General features: G+C 35.0%; 2 protein-coding genes across 2 annotated transcripts; one reads left to right on the forward strand and one right to left on the reverse strand.

The window, feature by feature from the left end:
- The first annotated feature begins 127 nt into the window (after positions 1-127).
- On the forward strand, positions 128-26,572 carry FASN1 (Fatty acid synthase 1). Its single transcript, XM_029306327.2, has 10 exons — positions 128-424; positions 11,781-11,949; positions 12,026-12,379; positions 13,524-16,699; positions 17,160-17,619; positions 17,783-18,146; positions 18,376-19,862; positions 20,763-21,691; positions 21,947-22,183; positions 23,511-26,572. Exons 2-10 carry the CDS (start codon positions 11,841-11,843, stop codon positions 23,610-23,612), a joined length of 7,218 nt encoding a protein of 2,405 aa, XP_029162160.2. The 5' UTR covers positions 128-424; positions 11,781-11,840; the 3' UTR covers positions 23,613-26,572.
- LOC114933742 (2-oxoglutarate and iron-dependent oxygenase domain-containing protein 3) lies at positions 23,861-27,994 on the reverse strand. Its single transcript, XM_029306328.2, has 5 exons — positions 27,800-27,994; positions 26,905-27,342; positions 26,516-26,669; positions 25,651-25,777; positions 23,861-25,009 (listed from the first exon to the last, which is right to left on the reverse strand). Exons 1-5 carry the CDS (start codon positions 27,898-27,900, stop codon positions 24,861-24,863), a joined length of 969 nt encoding a protein of 322 aa, XP_029162161.1. The 5' UTR covers positions 27,901-27,994; the 3' UTR covers positions 23,861-24,860.
- Between the last annotated feature and the right edge of the window lie 2 nt (positions 27,995-27,996).

The raw sequence follows: 27,996 nt of genomic DNA on the forward strand, positions 1-27,996 counted from the left end.
GTCTCGCGCGCGCCGAGTGCGCGAACGCGCGTGCGCGCGCGCACCCCGCGCTCCGATTGGTCGGCGCCACATGGTCTGATGTCAGACCACGGGGACGGTCCAATTCAATAATAAGATGCTGGCGGGCCTGAATGCGTGCCAGTCCTGTGTCTGATCGCACGGCCGTTTGATTGCCGTCTCCAGGGAGCGAGAGCCACTCACTCGCGCCGTCTGTCAGGCGAGCGAGTGCGAGTCACACGAGAGGAGGCGAGAGCACCCGCGGTGATTCAAAAAGACACGACGCGAGTATATTATTCTAATACACTTAAGCAACGTTCCAGTTCCTCTCCGCTCTGCGAGACACATTTTCTGTCTACTACGTTTCTTCAGGATTATATATATTACATATATATATCGGAGAAGAGAGAGCACACGAGAATATCAGGTGAGTCCGAGGCTAATCGATATCGGGAGGTTGACGTGGATATAATCGCTTTCCGAGGAAGTTGCCGGTGTATTATTATTTTTTTGAGGATAATTTCGCCGAAAAAATATATTTCCCATGTTGTGTCGACGAAAGTCGATATTTATTCTTATATTTGCATATCAACTAACATCTAGAAATATATTTATTAACAATATAAGGAATTTACTAGGCCAACTTACGAGACATACACAAATAACGTTTTTAATTTATTACGTTAATTAAATGGATATATAAAAATCAATGTATATGTTTCAACCTTACTCGGTTTTCTTCAGTACAACCAAATTCATAATTTAGATATAGGCGAAAGATTTATGCGTGAATTGAAGAGAAACTAGAATATATTTATTGTATCAAAATATATTTTCTGACACTAATTTAGTTGCATAAATAGTAAAATGCAATTTTAACGAGATTTGTAAGACAAATTGCCTTTCTGAAAAATGTATTATTTAATATTTAATAACATTATTTAATATTATTTAATATTATTAATTAATATTATTATATCATCACAGAAAAACAGTATTCTTGAAAGAATGCAAATATGCCTTGATTCAAGTATATTTTATTTTTATAATAGCGCCAAATATAAATAATTTTGGATAAAGGATAATTTATCCTTAAAACAAAGTGCAAAATATTCTTGATTGAAGCTGAAATTTACTTATAAGTATTGCAAGGACAAGTGACAAGTGAGTATCGGATATAAGCGGTACTTTCAAATATATATGTATAATAATTCTTATTGTAAGTTTGTTTTTACCATATGCTATTTTTAAAATAAGAATATATTTTAAGGATAAAATATACTTTATACAAACTTATTTATTATCAAAGCAAGTGAAAATTTGTGATTACAAAGAGCATTCTATGCTTAAATCAATCAAAGAGGTCAAGAATAAAAATATACTTGAATCAAGGATTCCTTTTTTTCTGTGATTTGATATCTAGAAATGTATTGCGTGAGTATTTGATATCAATATAAATTTTGATAATCGATCACATGAATAAATGATAAAAGCATTTTGAGATTTTTAAAACAGTTTGCATTTCTTAAGAAATATGAACATATATACTTTAATTAACATTTGTGATAATCATCTGATAAAGAGCTTTTTTCGAAAAAGTTATATAAGATCAAACGAATAGATTGATGAATTTATAAATAGATTGTCCAATATAAATTACACATGTACACATTTTTTAAAAGTGATATGTATATATAAAGAATTCTCGATAATCAAGATATTTGCTTATATGGACAAATTTACATATTCATTATGTGTAATGAGAATTGTTCTCAATATATCATATAAAAAATGATATAGGAAAAATATAAAATAGCATAAAATATAAAAAAGTTTAGAAAGTGTCAGATAAAAGTGAGCAAATTTTTTTTATAATTATTTCTCAAAATATGTCCTGCAGCAAAAAAAAAGCATTTAAATTTATTCATATAAAGTTATAAACTGTTTTCTATTTTTACGTAAATTATACAAGTATATTAATAAATTTAAATTGATAATACAAGTTACATATACATATACACACCCACTCATTCTTCTAAAAAAATATTCAATATAACAGAAAAATATTTAATATAAAAATTTAATAAAAATATTTAATCTAAATTGATTATACAAGTTACATATACGTATATTCACCTACTCATTCCTCTAAAAAAATATTTAATATAACAGAGAGTATTCTGGAACAAATTTTCGAGTTTCATGCATTATGACGAATGCTAATTATTATAATTAGTGTCGGATGTTAAATAATCAAGACATATTGTATTATTTAATGCGCATGGAAAAGAGAAACGGGAATAATCGCGATTGCGTGCACTGTTTGTATAAACAGCTAACGGAATCGAATGCGCTGTGATTTCAAGAGTGAAATGTTGAATATGTTTACAAAGGCTTTTTAAGATTCACGTAGTAACTTTTGTAAATAGTAAACAATAACAAAGATACTTACGAAATAAAATAAACTTAAAAACAACACAATTAATTAAAGATACTTATGTATATTTTTTTATAATTTATATATACAATAATTAATAATAAATAAAATAAATTATTATTATTATGTATATATTAATTATTTATTATTATTATTATTATTATTAATTTATTTATTTATATTTTTATATTATTTATATATTTGTATATATATTTATAATTAATATACATATATTACATATGTATAATATAATAGAAATCGTTTATTATGCAAACATCACGAATTTTTCATTTCTTGTAGTTTCGAGGCTAGACATTGTCTATCAAGTTTGACGCTTCGTGTTTACATTATTACATCATACGTAATACGTTTCTTAGATATATGATATCAAACTGATATCTGCAATATATCTTTTACAAATATATCTCTTATAAATGATTCATGCATACTTATTCATGAGAAGTATAGTAAGATATTGATATGATTACGCAGAGGAAAATCTTATCGAATAAAAAATTTAAGAATAGCAGAAAAATGAATTAGAATTCAATTAATTCTTGCTATGCAAATTATAAATTCAATGTTTATATTTTGCATTAAAATTATATATATTATATATTTATATATTTTTTATATTATATGCATATTACATTTCTTACAAATTTTATATTCTAATATGCTTTTCTATTTTTAGTTTTTAACTTTTGATAATTCATAACAACTTGAAACACAAATTAACTGTTCTTATCTTCTTTTTACTAACAAACTAAGGTCAGATTAATTATATGAGTTATCTATGTTTCCGATGAAATATTCGACGGAAGAAAAATTGAAATCTATATTTATTTATTTTAAGTGCGTACTTTAAAGAGATAAGTTTTTCGTACGTTCTTCTCCGTTCATCTACAAATTTTTTATCTAATCTACAGCGAAATATTCGCTTAACAAAAACTTAATTAGATGTAATTGTTTTTCTCAAGTGCTAAATAGTCGGTTTGTAATGAATATTCGAATTAAAAAAAAGCTCGTTTAAAGAGTTAAATGAATAGTTATTAAGTCTCTTGCTATCTTGTTTCAACCTTCAAGTGTATAAATAGCGAAATTATGTTTTCCACACAAAAGTCACTTGCAATATTATCGTAAACATTAATTTAAAAATTCATAATTATTTAAGGTAAATGTCATCTTCTTGATACTAATTTAATTTTATTTAATATCCAAAATTATGTAATTTTTTAAAATATTTTACTTGTCTTTTCAAAACTGCATATTATCGGTGCATCTCGATTATATTATCAATTGCGTGCTCGCGAATGCGTGGGAGTTATTCCGAAGCTATGATATCCCATTTGTCTGTTTCTAATGACATGATTTAATGAGGTTTAATTTGTTCATTAATCAATTAGGCAAGCAATCGACAAGATACAGGAGCCACGATGATTAACCCTTGCATTGTACCGCATGCACGATCAGTTTTCGATCGTGATATGCGATTTCGTATTCCTCGCCATTTGCAATTAATGCATATTTATATAAAAGTTCGTTTAATATTCATTAATTTCTCATAAATCAACTGCGTTATTATGACACTTGGAAGCTAAAAATTGATCTCAAATATATTTCAGATAACAGACTGACGTCATTAAACGTCAAAGTGACGTCATTTTGACGTTTAATGACGTCAGTCTGCTACCTGAAATATATTTGAGAGATCAATTATAATGAAAAAAGAATGTTTGCCTATTATAGGCTCAGCAAAAAATCTCTAATTGTAAATAAAGATCGGAATTATATATTAAAGCAAAAAATCATTTTTATTTTATTTTCTGAACACATTACATATATAAATTGGTAGAGTTAAATCGACGTAACTAGCCAGTTTATTTAATTAAATTCACAACGTTTCGACCATTTGGTTGTGGTCCTTATCAAGTGAAATACACTATAAACAAAAAGACAGTAGTTTTTACATTTAGAACGCATTTATAATAAATAATAATAAAATATAAATTAGAATTACAAAGGACGTACTTAATTAATAAACGATGTACTGATCAAATTGTACTTAAAAAGAATCTAATAAATTATCATAGTAATAAATATAAATAAGGAAAAAGAAGAAACACGTCTCATCAGTATGATGCTCAGTCAACAACTAAATTGACACAGTTAAAAAGACATCTATACGACCTTTATAATTATATCATAAATATTTGTCAAATTTTCAGTGTCCCTTTGTAAGTTGTGAATTTAATTAAATAAACTGGCTAGTTACGTCGATTTAACTCTACCAATTTATATTTACCACTAGCGATATATATACTATTCCTAAATTACATCACATATATGTCAAATTAAAGTAAAAAAAAAGTTTTAAACTACTCACTTTTTGATCATCCTTATAACTTTTTATGTAGTATGTGCGATATTGTTATATTGTGAGGAATTGATTTATATTAAAAAATTGATGTTTCCGTTTTAAAAAAAATGATCTTTAAATCTTCTAATCACCTTCACTCAGGAAAATTGTTGATCTTCCTTGAATATTTTTATTCCTTAATGTAGTTGAACTAATTTCGATCTTTACTTACAATTTTTGATTTTCTTCAACCAATAGTAGACGATTAACTGATTCAAATCAATAATCTCATCTATTAATTGTCATATGTATATACAATTTTTTCATTGTATTTATTGTATACACAATAATCATTAAGATATACAGGGTCCCAAAAATCTAGAAACGTTTGATTATTTTGTAAACAATGCATTTTAGAAGAAATTGTTACAGATAAAAGTTTTAGAGTTTAAAAATATCTATTTAACTTGATCTTATCCCTTTGACCTTAGATTGTCAAGGTCAGGGCAAGATTATCTTGAATTTTTTTAATGGAACTATCATATTTTTTTTATATAATTCGATTCCTCATAATATTCTGCATGAAGGTCATAAGATAGGAGGATGAAAAAGTTGATGAATAGTTTATATGAGATATTTTATGTTTTAATTTGATATAATTTGACATAAATTATATAAAATATTTCATATTCATTTTCCGATAATTTTACATCAATATTCTTACGCACAAAATAATAAGTAAAATCAATTGGGTAAAGAAAACACTATTATTTAAAAAATATATATATATAATTGCTAGTTGCAGATTGCATACTTATATTGTATATAATATATACAGGGTGACCCAAAATTAGAGAATGAATGGCAAATCATTTGGGGACGATTGTGTGAAAATGTTTAGAAAGGCCATCATTTTTCGTATGTTCCCAATGTTTTCCATCATGTACCTCTGTATAACTAACAATTGAAATCCTATTAAAGTAAACTCTACTTGAAATTAATTGAAGAATGTGATTTTGTTATTTTATTATTTACACAAGACTACGTTTGCGAAGAACCTTTTATTTTCAATCGCTTATAACTTGAAATATTGGTGCCTTGACATTTTTGTTAAGAAATATTTGTCTCCAAATAATCCCAAGAATCTGTTATTAACAGGTGACCCACTAATTCTGGGACACCTTGTTCAATGGTCATTATATATATATATATATATATATATATATATATATATATATATATATATATATACATACAATGACTATTAGTAGATGAGATTTACATCAGTTGAACAATTATGATTGATTATGATCAGGGTTTGCTGTTATCTAAATAAAATTATATAAATAATCATCTAGATAAAGTTTTAGCGTCATCTTGTTTTTATATAGATACTAAGAGATATATTATCTATATCTGTATTTTAGATTTAAATGTTTTCTTTATTAAATTATCTAGAATAATGTTTAGATAATTTGGTTTAGAGTCATAGCACATAAAAAATACTTAAATATTATTATTATTAAGTAGCATAATTTAAGCAGTAAGCAATAAAAACTTACAAATAAAAATATAAATATATTTTTATATCCCTCTTATAATTTACATTTTTTTATAACTGTGTTTACATAAACGGTCTTAAAAATAATATTATTTGAAAGTTATCTAGATGAATCGCCATATCATTTTATCTAAATACATTTAAAACAAAATCACATCTTTATCTTTATCTAAATTTATATATTTTCATCTCATCTTTATCTAGCTAATTTTTAAATCAAAGCACAATCTAAGCACAAAACACTGATCATGATATACAATAACTATTAATCATTTTAATCGCTGCACAAATTTTTCTCGTACATTTTCCAGTTTCACAAATTGTTCCGCTTCTGAAATCGCGTATAAATAAACAAAGTAGAGTATAATTATTATTAATATGAAACAAGTGTTTGAGAGAGATACATGATTGAAAAAATGGTCACCTTATTATTAAATTATTTTTAAATGTTAAGAAATTGTTGAATACAAAATTAAACGCACTAAAAGTTCTTGATAAATATTCAAATTTCTTGTCGTATTATATATATTATTTATTGAAAAGAGAAAGAAAGTAATAAACATTTTTTTAAATGAAGAATATGGATTACAAATTGTTTTGATTGGCAAAAATGTGTTGGACCATAAATCTGCGTTTTACAAATAACGCTTCATCTCAGAAAGTGTTTTTAGCTCAGCTTCAACTAGTTTTTATTTTTATCCCGTGCGCAAAAAGAATAATAAAAGTATATGTGACGGTTGAATCTGAAAGTGTATAAAATCTTTAGTTATGTAAAAATCTTCTTGCTATGTATAATAATCTTCATGGTGTCAAATCCAAAGATTTGGCCGTGCGGTTAATTTTGGTGTCACGTGGACACAAAAATTATGTTTCGAAAGAAGAAAAAACCGCGTTCGTACTTGTTCAAGGACAAACCGGAAATATCAAGTGCAAAGATTCGACCATGCTTTGCTCATGTATTGCTTAGTCATAACGTCTTAATATATAACACGCAAGTAGTCTCTATGTCAGACGCACCTGACCTGACAGCTCTGACTTGTGACCTGATCTGATTTGATCCGCGCGATCTCTCGGAGAGATTGAATTTAAACATTAATGTAACCAAAAAACGAATGAGAGGAAGTTGCGAAATATTCTTGCCGGTGCAAATTTTTCCAAAGATTATAAAACAAAATAATGTATAGATCGTCTGGTATTTCTTGATCTTCCCTTGTCGAATTAATGAATAAATAATAAAAATAAAATAAAAAATAAGATTTAATAATTAATAAAAAAAATTAATAAATATTTATTTAAAGAAAAATAAATAAATAAGAAAACGATTTTTTTCTGGTATTTCTTGATCTTCCTTTGTCGAATTAATGAATAAATAATTAATAAAAATATTAATAAATATTTATTTAAAAAAAAATAAGTAATATAATTAAGGAAAAGATTATTTTTTCTTAATCTTCCTTTGTCGAATTAATGAATAAATAATCAATAAAAAATAAAATAAAAAATAAAATAAAATAATTAATAAAAAAATTTATAAATATTATTTGAAAAAAAATAGATAATTAAATAAATAAAGAAAAGATTTTGTAAGTGTACATTATAACAATATATACATATGTATAAAGAGACCCGGAAGAGGCACAAATAAGTAAAAAGGCAGACTTTATTTACTTGCGGCTACTCCACGAGATGGGCTCGTGCCATGCACATGTGGCAGACGTAATGTCACCGTATACATCTTTATGTTTTCAAGGTCGACGCATTATTCACCCACATACTATGTATTGTATATATACGTGTATACAAATGAAGCCATATCATTTAGCGAAATGCGTCGGGGAAAACGACCTCTCTGACGTGAAAGAAATTTATTCGACGTTGCCAAATATATTTCGCCGTCGAATTATCATACGTGTGATATGTATGTACCATATGTACATATATGTAATTAGCAGATGCATGAATGTAAAGCGTGGCGTAATAAAAAATCGCGCGACACGAAATTCAATTCGCGGTTAAGCGCGCAATGACGTATACATATATTTTATTATACAGTCCGCGACCTTTTGACTTGAAAAACTTTTGTGATGTAATGTCGGGTGATTGACTGTAAAATTTTTTTACACCGCGGGACAATAAATTTCGTGCATAAATTTTGCGCATAAATTTCGTTTTTTTCCTCCCATCGTGCCTCGAACGAACTTTGGCGCACGTGTCGACTCAATAAATTATTTTACATCGAAAAATATTTCTTAACTTTTTTCCGCGATAAATGTCTAAATTATCTTCAGCTCTTGTCGCGGGATCGATGAACGAATAAGCCATCGATTTTTTACAGTGACACGTGTCAAAAATAAGAATGATTAAATAATATGCTAAAATAAGTTACGAGGTAAAAGGAAGGAAAAGATTGAGACAAATTGTCGAGCGATATGATAATGATTGAGTATCGAGGAATTTTTGCGCGAATTTACATATACACGTGATTTTTCTCGGCTACCGAAACCTGGTATCGCGTCGATAATGTAAGATGAAATAAGATTTCTCTCTATCATGCGACGAATATGACGAATTTCGTGATCGTCGTTAACGTTTTATCGCATATTGCAATATCGCAATTTTTCGAAATAGCACGTTTGAGAACGTACGTTTCTGATTGGATATACATATCTCGGTATTTAGATATTTCATTATTCTCGAATTATGCGCAAAAAAGTATCGAGATAAGATTATCGAGAAATAAAAATTTATCTTACGAGATATTTTATATCATATTTTTCTGACACTGGCAAGATATAAAATATATCTTATAAAGTGTAAGATATTAATATTCCCAACATGTTCCTTCGTTAATTTATTTTTTTCATGCACACACACATATATATTTGAAAGTATTCGAAATACGCAATTTTTGCTTTATGATAACATCTCGTGTTAATTAGCACGATAATTTGTTTTTCTCTTGTGGTTATTGAAATGCATGAGGATTGAAAATCCTCAACCATCACATATACTTTTATTATTCTTTTTGCGCACAGGGTAAAAATAAAAACTAGTTAAAGCTGATTGTGAGCTAAAAACACTTTCCGAGATAAAGCGTTATTTGTAAAACGCAGATTTATGGTCCAACATTTTTGCCAATCAAAATCAATTTGTAATCCATATTCTTCATTTTAAAAAATGTTTATTATTTTCTTTCTCTTTTCAATAAATAATATAATACGACAAGAAATTTGAATATTTATCAAGAACTTTTAGTGCGCTTTAAGGCTTCTGAGCCCTCACTGACGCCATGTGAGAATTGTGATGTCAGAAACAAGAAAACATATATTAAAAATTCTTGCGTGCCATTTTTAAATAAAAAGATATTTCGATGAAACATTACTTCGGATGGTTTTAGTATACTTTTAAAATATTCCGAAAACTATCTTGTTCCCTATATAATCAATCGACAACTGTAAAATGACTGTAATATGAGGCTCAGTTGGTCTTTGCACATGAGCAGTTATTTCGATAAAATCTGAAATCACGATCATTTTACGGTTGATTGTCAAGAGAAAAGAATAGTTTTCGAGATATTTTAAAAGTTTACTTAAACCATCTGAAATAGCATTTCATCGAAATATTTTTATATTTAAAAATGGCATCTAAGAATTTTCAGTGTTTGCTTTCTCGCTTCTGACGTCAATCTAACATTAGAGGCGATTTAGAGGAAAAAATATAATAAATATATTCATTCTAAATACATTTTTGCTATAAAAATGTTAAAATTTTAATATCAATTAAAATTTCTATTTGCTCGTGTATTGTATAAAACAACAAATGTATTCAAAAAAGGCCAACTTATCGAGCAAGATTTAAGATGTATCCAATTAAAATTTATTCCATAAACAATATATTAAAATTACAAAAAAACCTTCCATAAACGTTTCAACCGCACGCGGTCTTCCTCAGTATAACAATGTTAAGTACTTTATAACTCTTACAAAAAAATAAATCATAATATTCTTAAAATTACTAATAGTCCGTTACTTTGAGTCGAGAATTTATAAGAAATTTATGCGTGTTACAATTTGTCATATTTAATTTATAAAAGTATTCGCCGTGATGTGATCTTATGATGTTAGTTGGATCTCGTAAATTATTTCTTCGTTTTTAAGCGAGAAATTCTTAATATCCATAAGCATTTATGTCGCTTCTTCTCACAGTTTTAACAGTTTTTTTTTTAAATTGAAAATATTATAAAAAGAGAAAACCAACAGTCTAACAAGACACCTCATTTTGAACTATAGTACTTTTATAAATTAAATATGACAAAGTTGTGTTTCTTCAAAATATCTTTTTTATTTAAAAATATGGCACGCAAGAATTTTCAGTGTACATTTTCTCGCCTCTGACGTCATAATCTAACATGGTAGCACAAGTACCTAGAATTCTTAAGTAACATATAAAATTTAGAAAAGAATTAACACAAAGATAAAGATAATTAGTAATTCCAGAACACGGATTATCGTTCGTCAATATTACATGTTTATCGCGAAAAAGAGAGAGAAAAAACGTCCTCGCGCACGCGAACAAGCATTGCAAAATTGGTTTATCCAAGTGAAACTACTCAATTGAGATTACTCAATTAACTATGCTATATGTCAATTGAAGGTAATTGCTTGCAGAGCGAACGTATACAAAGAGAACTGCTGAACGAAGAAGCAGTGCGAGTTCAGATTTCGTTGTGATAGAAACGCGTAAACGATCTCTCTGTTTATTCACGAGAATAGGATTTCGACAATTAACATGATACAAAATTCTTCTTTAAACTCATTGAAAGAGGAGATTTAAAGGTATTCTCACGTCAGTTTTCATCTTTTTTTTCAACACTAATAAATCAAATTTATCAGAAATTCTCTGGTTTGTTTTTTAAGAGGATTAGGTCTGTTTTATCAACAAATATTTTTATTTAACTCTTTATTGACTACACAGAATGAAAAATCTTTTACTAGAATTAAAGTATTCACAATAATAAATCTGGGCTATTATATGTGTATATAAAAAGAAACCAAGACAGTTAAATAATTAGTTTTCTTATCGTTTAAGTTAGATCTACCCAATGCAAAAAACCGATAGAAAAATTTATTTAGCTTTATTGTTTTTTTTTATATATACATGTAGTAGTCCCCGATTTGTTTTTATGAATACTTTAATTCTAGTAAAGGATTTTTCGTTCTGTATAGCCATAAAGAGTTAAATAAAAATAATATTTAATAAAACAGATCTAGTCCTCATAACTGGTTAATTAGCAAATGTGGGCTATCGGATTCCTTTAAAGAAGTTCTATCAGTTGTTCAAATATTTTGTGTGTCTAATGCTTCGTTCTCACATAATTCTCGAAGAGAGACTTCAATCGGTTCTACAGACCCTATTTAAATTTGCAGATAGTGACTTTTAAAGACGTAAAAGGCAATCCTACGTAAAGGAACGAACCCCTCGGCAAGATGCCAGCACAGTTTGAAAGTATCAACAGCCCGGTGACGCGGGAGCCCGTGGTCACAAATGGAGTGCCGTATTCCATCGACAGTGACATCGTCATTACGGGCATTTCAGGTAACGACAGGCTTGCTGGGTACGATCGAATGGAGTAATCGCGTTAGCGGAGCGTAACACGTCGACATTTTTCCAGGTCGTTTACCCGAATCGTCAAACATCGAGGAGTTCAAAGAGAATCTGCTCAAAGGGTTAGACATGGTTAGCGACGACGAGCGTCGTTGGATAGCGGGCATCTACGGACTACCGCGAAGATCCGCCAAGATCAAGGATCTCGCTTCATTCGACGCCTCCTTCTTCGGGGTGCACCCCAAGCAAGCGCACGTGATGGATCCGCAGCTTCGTATGTTGCTGGAAATCACGCACGAGGCGATAGTTGATGCCGGCATCAACCCCTCAACCGTGAGAGGATCCCGCACCGGTGTGTTCATTGGCGTCTCTTCCTCCGAATCGGACGACTTTTGGACGAAAGATCCGGATCTCATTAACGGTTTGTATATTTCGCAGGTTGACTTCAATTTTTTTTTTTCATCTAAAGTCGAACAAAGTTGGAAAATGTCATTAGGAGCTTCTCAAAAGCTTAGAGGACACATAACGGATGTTTTACAGCAACGAAATATAGTCCCACATTGTGTCAATTTGTAGCTGGAACGTTGCTTAGATTTTTTATTCTCATTACTAGAGGGCAGTCACTTTAGTAGCTTTCTAAAATTTGAAGTTTTTTTTTTTATTGGAATATCATTTTATGAAGAAAAATGATACCAAATGTAAAAATATTGGTATCCATCCAAAATGACACCAAACTTTGTGTCATAGTTGAAAAGCAGTACCCCACCAACACATTAACGTTATATAAGCGTTTCAGGAATGTTTGAACCTTAACTTAAAACATGTGAATGTCCATCTAGTCAAACATTAAGTATAATACTTTTACCATTCATTATTGAGGCTTATTCAATAGAGTTTTAAAAGATTGCAAATTTAATTGAGTACATCAATATTCTCTGCGCACTAAAAAATATGAAGGCTCACAATTTTTCGACTGATACAAGTTTTTGGATTTTTACTGTTCTGCACGGACGTTCTCATCCTTAAAGGAACAAACCATTTGTATTGTAGATTAACAAACGATAAAACGTTTGTTAAACGTTTACGTAACGTTAATGTGTTGGTGGGGTAGTAGTTGTGAGTTTTCCAGCAAGGAACACATAAACACAACGTCGCACGATTATTGGCTATCAAATGAAACAATTTTCAAGACTTTAAAAATTCTCCATTCGATAGCCAATTGCATCACATTGTGTCATTTACGTTTACTTGCTGGGAAGCTCCTATAAACAAGATCATAAAAGAAGTATTATTTTAATCACTTTTTTTGTCTCGCCACTAACACGCTTTCCATTCCTTTCCCGAACTATCCTAATAACAGGAATTCCTACTTTGACTAACCTAATCTCCCTAAATCATCTCTTAAGACTCTTTATTCGATAGTCAATTGCATTACACTATGTATATCTATGTTTTCTTGTTGGAAAGCTTCTTGTGTTGCATAATGTTGTCTGCACGTTACTGAAAAACATTCAATATACATTTAATCTGAAAGGTAAACTGAGAAATTTGTATTCCGTTTGCAGGATACGGATTGGTCGGATGTTGCAGAGCGATGTTCGCCAACAGAATCTCTTTCGCGTTTGACTTCACCGGACCTAGTTACGCGATGGACACGGCCTGCTCCTCGGCCATGTTTGGCATGCATCAGGCAGTCGCCGCAATGCGCGCCGGCGAGTGCGACGCCGCGATCGTGGGCGGGATGAATCTGTTGTTGAAGCCAGCGAACGCGCTTCAGTTCCACAGATTGAACATGTTGTCGCAGGACGGCAAGTGCAAAGCGTTCGACGTCACGGGCAATGGTTACGTCAGGGCTGAGGCAGTGGCAGCGATATACTTACAGAAGGCGAAGGACGCGCATAGGGTGTATGCCACGGTACTTCACACGAAAACGAACACCGACGGCCACAAATCCCAGGGTATCACGTATCCGAACGGCGAAATGCAGAATCAATTGATGCGCGAGGTGTACAACGAGGCCGGGATCAACCCGGCGGACGTAGTTTACGTGGAGGCACACGGTACCGGTACCAAAGTGGGCGACCCGGAGGAGATCAACTCCGTCGACAAGCTGTTCTGCAAGAACAGGAAGACTCCGTTACTGCTTGGCTCGGTCAAGAGTAACATGGGACACGCGGAACCCGCCAGCGGGATCTGTTCGATCGCCAAGGTGCTGATCGCGATGGAAGCGGGCGTCATCCCCCCCAACTTGCATTTCGACACACCGAATCCGGATATTCCCGCTTTGAAGGAGGGACGCATCCGGGTCGTCGACAAGGCCATGCCATGGAACGGCGGCATCGTAGGCATCAATTCATTCGGCTTTGGTGGCGCGAACGCGCACATCGTTCTACGTAGCAATCCAAAACCGAAATTACCCCCACTACCGCTGGACACCACCGAACTGCTATCCAAACTGGTCGCCGTGTCGGGTCGCACGGAGGAAGCCGTGCACACATTGCTGGACAAGGCGAGGGAGTATCGAAAGGACGACGAGTTTCTCTCATTGTTGCACGCTGTGCACAATCACGATATACCGGGTCACAAGATGCGCGGCTACGAGATCCTAAATGTCAACGATACCCGGGAAATGACCGAAGTGAGCAATCAAGAGAAACGTCCCATTTGGTTTGTATTTTCTGGTATGGGCACCCAATGGGCCGGCATGGGTCGCGAGCTGCTCGGTATCGAGACCTTTCAACGTAGCTTGCGACGATGCGCGGAGGCATTGAAACCCCACGGCATCGATCTCATGAATATTATCATGAACGCTACGGACGAGACCTACGAGAACGTAATAGACTCCTTCGTGTCGATCGCCGCTATGCAGGTCGCCCTCGTCGACGTACTCGCGTCGATAAACGTACACCCGGATGGCATAGTTGGACATTCCGTCGGAGAGTTGGGTTGCGCCTACGCCGATGGCGCGTTTACACCGGAACAGACTGTTTTGGCGGCTTACTGCCGAGGCAAGTCGATCATGGACTCCAAACTGAACCCGGGCTCCATGGCGGCGGTCGGTTTGAGCTGGGAAGACGCCAAAAAGATGTGTCCGTCCGATATCACTCCGGCCTGTCACAATTCCGTGGACTCGGTCACCATTTCCGGGCCACCTGCATCTATGAAGAAATTTGTGGAAGAATTGAAGAGCAAGGACATCTTCGCCAAGATGGTCAAGAGCTCCGGCGTTGCGTTCCACAGCAAATACATCGCCCCGGCTGGCACCAAACTCCGCGCCTCCCTCGACAAGATTATACCCAGTCCAAAACAGAGATCTGCCAGATGGATCTCGAGCTCCATACCGGAAGCCGCGTGGGGCAGCCCGCTCGCGCAGCTCAGCTCGTCCGCGTATCACGTCAACAATTTACTGTCGCCCGTCCTTTTCCAGGAAGCGATCGCGCATATCCCGGAGAACGCGGTAACGATCGAAATCGCGCCACACTGCCTGCTACAGGCGATCCTGCGCAGATCGCTGGCACCGACGGTGATCAATATCGGCCTCCACAAGCGGGATCACTCCAACAATCTGGTCTTTCTGCTGTCCAGCATAGGTAAATTGTACACGGCCGGTGCTCAGCCCGACATCTCCAAGCTGTACTCACCGGTGAGCTTCCCCGTCGGTCGCGGAACCCCGATGATCGGGTCCCTGATCAAGTGGGACCACTCCACCACCTGGGAAGTAGCCTCTTTCAAGCAAACCTCTGCCCAATCGGGCGAATGCGTCGTACAGGTGGATCTATCGAAGGAGTTGGACGCTTTTTTGGCGGGACATCAGATAGATGGGCGAATCCTTTTCCCAGCCACCGGTTATCTTCTACTGGTGTGGAAGACTTTGGCAAAACTGCGCGGTACCGACTTCGAATTACTGCCAGTCATCTTTGAGAACGTACGCTTCCAACGCGCCACCATCATGCCGAAGGAGGGAATCGTGAAATTTTCGATAACCATCTTCGAGGGAACGGGCGATTTCGAGATCTGCGAAGCCGGCACAGTCGCCGTCAGTGGAAGGATCCGGGTATCCGAAGATATCGAGCGGGAGCAGCTGAAGCTATCACCGCCATCCATTCCGCCTGTCGACAACAAGGACGTCTTACCGCTGAACACCAAGGATGTTTACAAGGAGTTGAGGCTGCGCGGATATGAATATAGCGGTATCTTCCAAGGGATCAAGACTTCCGATAACTACGGCACCGCTGGCGAGCTTCGTTGGGTCAACGAATGGGTCTCGTATATAGACACCATGCTACAGTTCAGCATATTATCCACCAGTCACAAGCTGCTGTATCTACCGTCGCGTCTTCAATACGCCGCGATTAATCCGGTTCTTCACAAACGCTTGACGGACGAGCTGCCAGAAAACGGCACATTACCGGTATATCACTACAAGAATGTCAATATCGTCAAATCTGGCGGCATCGAACTCAGGGGATTGAAGTCCTCCTTGGCCCCACGACGACAGCAAACTCAGGCTTCTCCTAAACTCGAGCGATATATCTTCATACCCTATGAGAACTCGCACAGTTTAGCAGAGGATCCAGAAAGGAGTAAATTGCACGCCGTGACCGCGATGTTGCAGATCGTGTGCGAAAACTCGACGGCGTTGAAGCTTAAGACCCTGGAGATCGCGGGTGAACGAGCCGCGGAGGCTCTCTTGGCACCATTAGTGATCGACTTTAACAATTCTCAACCGAGCTTGCCCGATGTAAGTATATATCGCGGGACTTTAATGCGAATTACATTGTTATAATTTCAACAGAGGCTTAGCTGACGCGGAAAAACCTTTTGTTAGGCTAAAGTGGCTATAGTTGCTTTATTGTATTCCCTAAGGGTTTACAATTTTTCCAAGCAGGAATATGTGATGTGTTGGCTCAAACCGAATTCAAACTAGGGATTCTTCGCATGCGAGGCCACATATTACCCCAGAAAAACCTCTTGCCCTAACAGCACACATATCTCGGTTCAGAGAATATCCTGAAGATGTTCGAATGTCTTCTGGGTATCCTCTGGATATCCTCTGAATATTTTTCGGATATGTTATGCTATTAGGGTGTTGATTGCCATATTTCCTGTAAACTCGAAACTAAGAAGCATTGCTGATCAACATTTATTTATCATGACAACGCCATATTTGTTTCACAAAAAAAAACTTTTCATTGTTTCAGCTCAGCATACAAGTGGTCGCCGTTTCTCCCGCTAATTACGCAACAGTCTGCGGCCAAATAAACGTCGACGTCGTGACGCGAGATGTGAACGACGGACCACCTGGTCAAGACATGCACTTTGTAATAGCGACGGATGTTTTGTCGAACCAGTCTTACGGTATTCTCAAAAATCTGGCGGCCGCTTTGAAACCCGACGGCTTCATTCTTCTGGAGGAAACCGCCGCGCAATTAAATTTGAAAGTTGCACTGAAGCAAGCGAATATGATATTGATCGCGAAACAGACCGATGCCATAGGAAAGACTTATCTGTTGCTGCAAAAGTTGAAGAAGAAGGAAGAACCGACTGTAATACAGATCACGGAGAAATCCTTCTCGTGGCTGGAGGGCGTGAAAGCGGCGCTGAAGAAGTCCGAGAACGAGGGCCAACTGCTCCTTGTGTCCCAAGGCGAACCATTACTTGGTAAGAGATCTTTTAGGAAGCAGATAAATTTTTTTAATCTAACGAACAAGTAAAAGCCAAACGTGGCTGTGAGTTTCAAGGAAGAATTAGATTTCAGGCACTGATTTTTCTTGGCATTTTGAACTCGAACAACCCTTCTTAAAACACTTCTCTCTGTTCGCAGGTATAATCGGATTCATGACTTGTTTGCGAAAGGAGGCGAGCGGTGAAAACACACGTTTCGTCTTCATCCAGGACAAGAACGCTCCCAAATTCAGTTTATCCGCGCAATTCTACGCGGAACAGTTGGACAAGGGACTGACGGCCAACGTGTTGAAGGGGGGCCAGTGGGGTAGCTACCGACACTTGCAATTGGATCAACAGAACAACGTGTCTTCCCTCCAGGTGGAGCACGCCTACGTCAACTCGCTGGTACGAGGAGACTTGAGTAGCTTGAGATGGATCGAAGGTCCGTTAAGTTATTACAGGCCCGATAACTCTTCGAATACGACCCTCTGCAGCGTATACTACGCTCCGTTGAACTTCAGGTAAGGTTTCCGCAGTTTGTCTTGAATCGCTCGCAAAGACGAGGGCGACAAATGAATAAAATATCTTAAAACAAATAAGCTCCGTTAAAAAATTAAATATAAAATTAAAAAAGATTTGAGAAACTTAAAGTTGAGGACTAAGCGCAGATAATGACAAAAATTAAAACGCTTGGTAACAAACAAGATTGTCAGAAAAAAATATATTTATAAAATATCCTTTACATGACAGAGATATTATGCTGGCGAGCGGGAAGCTACCACCAGATGCTCTGCCAGGAAAAATGGCTACGGAGGATTGTATATTGGGGCTGGAGTTTTCCGGGAGAGATACGGCCGGACGTCGCGTGATGGGTATGGTCGAAGCCAGGGGATTGGCGACCACCGTAGTGGCGGACCTCGGTTTTCTCTGGGAAGTGCCCGACAAGTGGACCATGGAGCAAGCGGCTACGTTACCCGTGGCTTACGCAACTAGCTACTACGCCCTCTTTGTACGGGGTCAACTGAAAGCCGGCGAGAGCGTGCTGATTCACGCCGGGACAGGCGGCGTCGGTCAAGCCGCGATCGCCATTGCCCTGCACGCCGGCTGCACGGTCTTCACCACTGTCGGCACGAAAGAGAAGAGGGAATACCTGAAGAAGACCTTTCCGCAGTTGACCGACAGACACATCGGCAACTCCCGAGACACGAGCTTCGAGCAGCTGATACTCACCGAAACGCAGGGACGCGGAGTCGACGTGGTGCTGAACTCTCTGGCGGAGGAGAAGCTACAGGCCGGCATACGGTGCCTCGCGTTGAACGGTCGCTTCCTCGAGATCGGCAAGTACGATCTATCAAACGACAGCCGCGTAGGGATGTCCATGTTCCTGAGGAACACGGCCTTCCATGGTATACTGTTGGACGCGCTATTCGGGAACGATTCCGCGGAGAAGAAGGAAGTGGTGAGACTCGTCTCGGAGGGGATCAAGAGCGGCGCGGTGCGCCCGCTGCCCTCGACCGTCTTCTCGGAGCAGCAACTCGAGCAGGGATTCAGGTTCATGGCGACCGGCAAACACATCGGCAAGGTGTTGCTGAAAATTCGGGACGAGGAGCCGAAGAGACGCGTCCCGCCTACGCCGAAGATAGTGGCCGCCATACCTCGTACTTACATGAATCCGGAGAAATCGTATATATTAGTGGGCGGTCTGGGTGGCTTCGGGCTGGAACTGGCTAACTGGATGGTCGCCCGCGGCGCCAAATTCATCGTCTTTGTGTCGCGCTCGGGTATGCGCAACGGCTATCAGTCGCTGTGCGTGCGACGCTGGCGCGAGAGCGGCGTGAAGGTCCTCATCTCCACGTCGGACGTGACAACCTTGCCGGGCACCGAACGCCTGATTCAGGAGAGCGCTCGACTGGCTCCGGTAGGCGGCATCTTCAATCTGGCGGCCGTGCTAAGCGATGCGCTAATCGAGAACCTGACGGAGACTGATTTCAAGACGGCGAGCCTGCCGAAGATCGAGGGTACAAGAAATCTAGACGCGGTCTCGAGGAAATCCTGCCCGTCGCTGGACTACTTCGTCGTGTTCTCGTCCGTGGCATGCGGACGCGGCAACATGGGCCAGACTAATTACGGCCTCGCTAATTCGGCTATGGAGAGAATGATGGAGCAGAGACAGGCTAATGGTTTGCCTGGTCTCGCCATTCAATGGGGTGCCATTGGAGACGTTGGCCTAATCATGGGTAAATGTCTTTTTTTGAAGCTTTTCTTAGATCCTCATTTTTATAAATCTATATTTAAGGTTATTTCATCTTAAAAAGTACATTTATCGACATAGCGATATTATTGCACGATTCTTTGAGGAAAACAATAAGGCTAGAATTAAAAAATTAAGTAAGAAATTATTGGAAAACGTGATCTGATCGCCAGTTGAATTTTTAAAAACCAAATTAAGGAATTATTGTTTTAGAGAATCAATTTGTGAGTTAAAGGACCCGCCTACATCGAGTACATAGAATTTTGATTTTCGGTGGAATTGGTTGTTTTTTTCATATGTTACAGTTTACGTCCCGCTGAACAAAAGATGTAATAGCCTCAAAGCTAAATATTAGATAGCTATTAATGAGTTATTGTTATTACAGTCAGTCAAACCAGAGCCCAAGTTTTTGGTATATTTGACTGACTGTAAATCAGTAACTATCTATTATTTAGTTTTAAGTCTATCACTTTGTTCAGTAGTAGATTATAAGCTATAACATATGAGAAAACCAGCTGATTTTACAAAGATTCAATTTTATATGATTAGTACGGGATTTTTTAATTCATATAAAATCCTAGAAATTGAATCCCGGTAGAATCAGTTGATTTCCTCACATGTAACTTTTATGATTTGTTAAATAAAAAATAATAAGTGCTTACAATCAGTTAAACACGAAAAATTAGGACTTTGCGAGTTGTTTGGCTGGTTGTAACTCGCAGTAACCATCGAATATTTAGCTTCGAGGCTATTACATCTGTCGTTCAGCAAGTCATTAGCTACAACACATAAAGAAAAAAAACAGCCAATTTCACCAAAAATCAAAATCCTACGCATTTGGTGCCTTTTATAATCTGTTCTTCACACAATGTTATTCTTTTTTTAGAAATGGGAGACAACAACACCGAGGTCGGCGGTACCATGCCGCAGCACATGTTGAGCTGTCTCGCGACTATAGACGTATTCCTGCAACAACCGCATCCGGTGCTGTCCTCCGCGGTATTGGCCGAGAAGCACAAATCCACGAACGACAACAAGGCCGGTCTGATCGAAGCGATCGCCAACATTTTAGGCGTCAAGGACGTGAACTCGGTGAGTCCCAGCAACAGTCTAGCCGACCTGGGAATGGACTCGCTGATGGGCACGGAGATCAAGCAGACTCTCGAGAGAAACTACGACATCGTGTTGTCGGCTCAAGAGATCCGCGTCCTGACGTTCGCCAAATTGCAAGAGCTGTCCACGTCGAGTCCCGATGCGACGAGCAAGCAGCAACAATCATCGACAGCCGACAACTCCGACGTGAACGCCGCCAGCAACATGCTGATAATGCAGTGGCCGGGCAACGAGGTGCTGCCCAAGGAAGCTCTCGTCCGGCTGAAGACGAAGAGCGCGAACGGACCGCCGCTGTTCATCGTTCACGCAATTGAAGGTCTGACGAAGCCACTGGAGCACATGGCCAACGAGCTCGAGAGACCGCTCTGGGGCCTACAGAGCGTCGAGCACGCGCCGCACGACACGATACCGAAACTGGCCGAATTCTACATAAACAAGATTAGGAATATTCAGGAAAAGGGACCGTACCACCTAGCGGGATACTCGTTTGGAGCTTGTCTTGCCATCGAGATGACTCTACAGCTGGAAGCCGCCGGGGAGAAGGTCAGCTTGAAGCTGATAGATGGTTCCCTGGAGTATGTGCGACAACAGAGCGAGATGATCGGCAAAATTGATACGACGAATTATCTCGTCTCCGACGGCTGCATGAAATCGCTCGCGTATTTCAGCATTCAGTTCAACAAGAATGTCAATTATTCTGAAGTGAGTTTTTTTGATCAATTATCCTTCAGTTTATTTAGTTATTCGATGAATTTTATATTAGTTTTATTTATCACCCTAACAGCACACATATCCCCGAAGACGTTCAAAGAACATGAGAATATTCGAATGTCTTCTGGATATCCTCAGAATCTTTCGGATGTAATATTAGGGATAATTTTTCAAGCTACAGATAATTTCAAAAATATGATAATTTATTTTATAATCTCTGCATACATATTCGTCGTTTCATTCCAGGCATACATAATTCTGAAGCAGAGCAAGTCGGACGAGGAGATGTTTGACAAAATGTTGGAAATAATAGGCGAGACCCCGTTCGATCAAGAGGATTTGAAAGTTGCTGGATATCTTTTGTTCAAAAGATTGGCGGCCGCTACAATTTATTCTCCGGATGCAAAAATTAAAGGACCAGTGATGCTGATTAAGGCTACAGAAAACTTCATACCCTTGGCACAAGATCACAATTTATCGACAGTAAGAGATTCTTATCTCTTTCCAGCTTTTTCGTTCAACTTATACACATACCCGCAGGCAGCAAACTGACGTTATTTTGACGTTTAATGACGTCAGTTTGCTACTTGGGTAATATTGTCAATATATATATATATATATATTGACGATAATTTTTTGCAAAAGTTTCAATGATGAAGTTTGAAAATAGCATATCTAATTTGCAGGATAAGAAAAGTATTCCCTATGTTTTTTTTTAGTAGTGTGTGTGTGTGTCATATATATATAACACACACACACACACACACACTACTAAAAAAAAACATAGGGAATACTTTTCTTATCCTGCAAATTAGATATGCTATTTTCAAACTTCATCATTGAAACTTTTGCAAAAAATTATCGTAAACAAAAAAATTTAAGAAGCACTTTAAAGCTTGCAATTTTAACTCTCTTTAATGTACTATCGGTGGTTTGTAACTTCTTTATTTTTTAACTTCTTTATTTTATGCTAAAAACATATAATTTTATTCCTTAGAATTACGTATTTTTGACATTTGTAGCTCGATAAAAAAATTTCTTTTGAAAAATTCTACACTCATGTTCCATAAACTATAACATTTTACCTACAAATTTTATATTTAATAAATTTTCTTACGTTTTTTTTTACCGTTGATTTTGAAACTAAACTTGTATTTTTTAGCAATGATGGCAATACTCAGCGGAAAATCATCATAAAAAAATTAAAAAAGCATGAAGCTTGAAATGTAAAGTTTAACGTGCTAATTTTACGAATTTGTTTTTATTTTCCTTATTATGAAAAATAGAAATTTAGTTCAAAATTGTGTAACTCTGTTTAAAAAAAATCATAGAAAAATGTTTAAAATAACGTTTTGTACGCAAAGTATTGTAGTTTATGAAACTTGAAATTTTTCGAAAAAAATATTTTTTATCAAGATTCAGCATCAAAAATACGTAATTTTAAGGAACAAAAGCATCTTTTTTAAAAGCATAAAATGGAAAGATAAAACGAATTTGTAAAAATCACCGCGTTAAAGTTGAAACTTCGAGCTTCAAAATGAATTTTTAATTTTTAGTTTATGATGATTTTTCGCCAAATTTCAACAGTTTAAAAATAATAATTTTTAGAAAGGAAAAATATTTCCTATTATTTTTAGCAGTGTATTTTTTTTTTTAAATTTTTTTAAAAATGGTGAATTTATCATGAGTTCAATATAATTTTTTAGGTTTCGATAGACATTTTTATCGAAATTGAATGATTCTATTCTTCGAATCTCCCTCTCATATATTATATACTCAAAGATTTATACTCTTACTTGCTCTTTTTCAGATCTGCACGCAATCCGTAAGAGTGGAAGAGGTGACTGGCAACCACAGAACGATACTGTTGGGAAGCAGTGCAAAGAGGCTCGCAAATCTCTTGCAAGCATAGTTTGCAAAAGCACGAATAAGGCGTGAATTAGAATCTATGTATAAAAAGGAAAGAAATTAATCGCGCCTTAGAGAGAGAATAGTTTCATGTCGATAAGAACTTAATTTCCACAAAGGTTGCAGAAACATTGTAGATATGTTTTATCACGTGATTATCGCATATTCTCTTTGCGTTATGTTGCTGCAATTTTACTGAGATTTCGCGTTGTATAAAGTGACACTTCTCTTTACGTAGAAATCTTTTGCGCATTATATATATATGCTATCCGATATTACAAGTCAGAAAATCTCTTGTGTAACTGTTTGCAAACAAACAGAACGTACAAAATGTCAGATAAGATGATTGCAAGCTTTTTCAAATGGTATACCAGTACTTCCCGTATCGTTAATTTAAATTAAATACAATACGTTCTTGTATAATTTTTAAGTACATGGGATCAGTTTAGTAACTCTTGTTTTAAGAGCTTATTATGTAAGCTTTCTCGTGATATTTCCAAAGTAAACGCGGATGCGTGCGTATCTATTTATTTAAATTATAATATTAATAGTTTAGTGCGTTACCCTCCCTTCTCTACTTAGTAATTAATATTTTGATTTTAAGCGGGTTGATCTCTAGCACTTAATGCGGAGTCTCTCATCATCATCATCACAATATCGTGATGAAATTGTAAATAACAACAAGGTATATCAATGCATTTGCTTAATACAGTTCTTAATATTATCGGCTCTTCAACTCTTTTGCGTTCTTATATTATTGAAATATAAAGAAAGATCTTATTTTAAGATTTATCGCACAATATGTAATTTATTTTTCATTCCATTAGCAATTAAAAGTTTGGCACATAAAAAAAAGAAATGTTTACTGTCTGTATTTTTTTTATTAACTTAACAGATTCGACATATTGTGTATTAACATCTCGAAAATAAATGTACACTTACTAGTTGTAAGTATATATTATACGTACAAGTTAATAATGCAAATTTATATGCAATTTATGTTTACATTCTCTAATTCCCTGATTATTTAATCAAATAAATTTTCGAAAATAAATTTATATAATTTTTCTTTAACACTATTAATACTGTTCGTTTATGTATGAATGATCTAACGAAATTTATAAATGTAAATCACATTGACTTATGATTCTTTTAAGTCATTTTCTTCGCGTAAATTATGGAATCATTGAGACTTTTATATATATATATATATATATATACACATATATATTCTATAATTAAGATAAACATTTTAATTTAATGCATCGGTGAAATGCGAGTCTGATATGGCAGCGTTTTCATCGCACGTGAAAGAGATTGTCAGGGCATACCGGGTTCCAGATTTCACTTTCTCAACTAGATGTAAATTTTCACTCCCTGAAGTAAAAATCGAGACTCTGCCTGTAAAATTATATACAATATATTAATATTAATATATAATACATATATATTAAAATTATATACAAATTTATAGTAATTTATTGCTAATTATTTGACTGTTTTAAAAATAAAAAAGTCAAATTGTTCTAAATTATTAAACAATATAACTTGTTTTTTTTCTTTCTTGAAGCAGTCGAATATCATTTGAAATATTACTAGATTAAATTACTATTAAGTTGTAACATTATATAATTATACCATATTAGATTAAGGCACCTAGTTCCTCGCCACATGTTGGAATTGTGATGTCATAATCTTACATAGGCTGTATTCCCTTTGAATGCTTTCAGCGCTATAAGCATTTCCTGTCTTCGTTTGATATTCGATGTACAACGAAAAGAAGATGCTTATGGCGCTGAAAGCGTCAAAGGGAACGCAGCGGACCATAGTCACGGCGAGGACCCAGAAGCCTTAAATTATAATATTAGATTTTTAATTATATAATTTATTAGATTAAATTGCTTTATAAATTATTATTAAATTATATTCTACAGATATTCTCTATCGTTTAACAATTTGGTTCTTTATACCTTTTAGATTTGCTAAGGATTATTAAAGATCCACATATTATAAGAATAGATATTTAATCATGTAAATCTTACCTTTTCTTGGTTCTATTGTTGTATTGACATTGTTTTTGTCGATAAATATAAATCGACCACCTTCGAAATCTTTCTCATAATCATTTAAATACAACAGCGATGTATAATGAAACGATTCGTATGTCTCCTAAAGTTTTACATATTTTAATTTAGTTTATTTTAATTTAATTTAAGTTTCTTCAATTATTTCTTAAATATCATACTTGACAAAATATACAGGGTGTTCTATAAGAAATTGCTGAAACTAATCACCTGTCATTTTTTAATGCATGCAGTTATTGAGAAAACAAAAATTGTGTTGGAAAGAGAAAAGTCTGCAGTTTTTATTGGACATAAATAAAATGTTTGTATAGGTACCACTTTATTTTATTGATAAAAAATAATGAAAAAGTGCTAATAATCACATAAAATCATATACACTAATGATAAGTATTTATTTTTAACAGTGCCAAATATAATATCAATAACAATGACATGTTAGAAAGTTTTTACAAGTTTTCATAAAAGAACAGACTTTTGTACAAATTCAAATGGTGTGCACTTCAAAAATATTTATCATTAGTTTACATATATGTGATTATTAGCACTTTTTTCATTACTTTTTTTCAATAAAATAAACTGGTATACAAACATTTGATTTATCTCCATTAAAAACTGTAGACATTCCTCTTTTCAACACAATTTTTATTTTCTCAATAACTGCATGCATTAAAAAATGACGTTGATTAGTTTAAGAAATTTCCTATAGGACACTCTGTCCAAAATAAAAAAAAGAAAATAAATTTTTTTTATATTTTTATAATATATATATACTATATATATATATATATATCAAGAAGTGTTATATAATAGTTTTGAGTCATACCTTATCGACATGTGGATGCCAGTATTCATCATGTACAGTTTTTGCAGGTTTATTGGTCATCCGTGAGAAAAAAGTAGGCTTGGTTAGATAGATTGTATTTATATCCACTCCAAAGTTATGTGCTACTGCATGTTGTATTTTCGTTTTCACTACTCTAAATTAAAAATGTCAAGTGTTATTTTTATTACATATAATCTCTCACTTTTTAAACATTAGATATATATTGTAAATATATAATAAAATGCTTAAATGTCAGTTTGTGTATATAAATTTTGTATAAAATAATTGTCAATTGAATGTTTATTAAAAAAAAAACTAGATCTGGAATATAAGTAATAAATTTATATATATCTAACAATAAATTTTTGCACCATTAATTTTTATCATACCTATAAATTGCTAAATCCATATTATTAAATAGCTTCTTTGCCACCGGCTGTTTGTAGATATTGATAAAGCCCTGTCCCTTGCTGAGAGCTCCAGAATGAAGATCCAAAATGCTTGCACCGCCATCGGATCCGCCCAATTCTAATCCACCTTTCACTAGCTTCAGCAAAACATCTACTTCTGTTGTCGAGACAAGTTTATCGGTAACGACTCTGCCACATCTCTCTGGTACACAGCCAGGGAATTTTTCTAACTCGTCTCTATAATCCACGGAGCAGTCAACATTCTGTGCACGACTTACCAGCACGTCTTTCTGCTTCGCTAAAGACACTTCCTTGGCCTGTCTGCTGTTATACCAAACTATCAACAGTACTCCGAGTATCAGAATGCATCTGGACCATACTCTTTGATATGGAAAAGATACAGGAGGCCCATATTTTCTGTCAAATTGGAAACAAAGATTGTATATCTTTAAGTCAAAATGCATCAATGAGCATAATTTTATCGATATTTGAGGTGAAACCTATATTCTAAATAATTACCCTTTAATTTACTCTTATAAATTAAATAATTACATAAAACAATAAATAATTAATATAAATATTATATTAATACAAATAATTTATATAAATTAATAAATAAATAATAATTAATAATTACATAAAACAATAAATAATTAATTAAGAATTATAATTATAAATAATTAATTACTTAATAACGACATAGAGATATAGTTTATCGAAATAAGAAATCAGCTGTCTTTTTTTCGAATTATGTGTCTGAGCAATATTTGCAAAAACACCTGTGTCGAAATCTGTATATAGAGAACCGATATGTCTCCAAAACACATATTTACAATACATAATAAATGACATTTACATATACATATGTACTCACAATTCAGCAGGCTTGGCCGTCTTTTCCGTTTTGCTCTCTTCCTGAATTACATTTTCCTTTTGTGTGCTCTTTTTCTTCGTTCTCTTTACTTCCTGCGTCATTGTTTACCTCTTCTAATCTTTTATAATTTTATACATGTCAAATGTAGGTGTCGGAAAGAAACAATTTTGAAAATCACGATGCACAAATATATATAG

This window comes from Nylanderia fulva, unplaced genomic scaffold (assembly GCF_048542155.1).
Source record: "Nylanderia fulva isolate GAGA-0341 unplaced genomic scaffold, ASM4854215v1 Scaffold113, whole genome shotgun sequence".
Classification (NCBI taxonomy): Eukaryota; Metazoa; Arthropoda; class Insecta; order Hymenoptera; family Formicidae; genus Nylanderia; species Nylanderia fulva.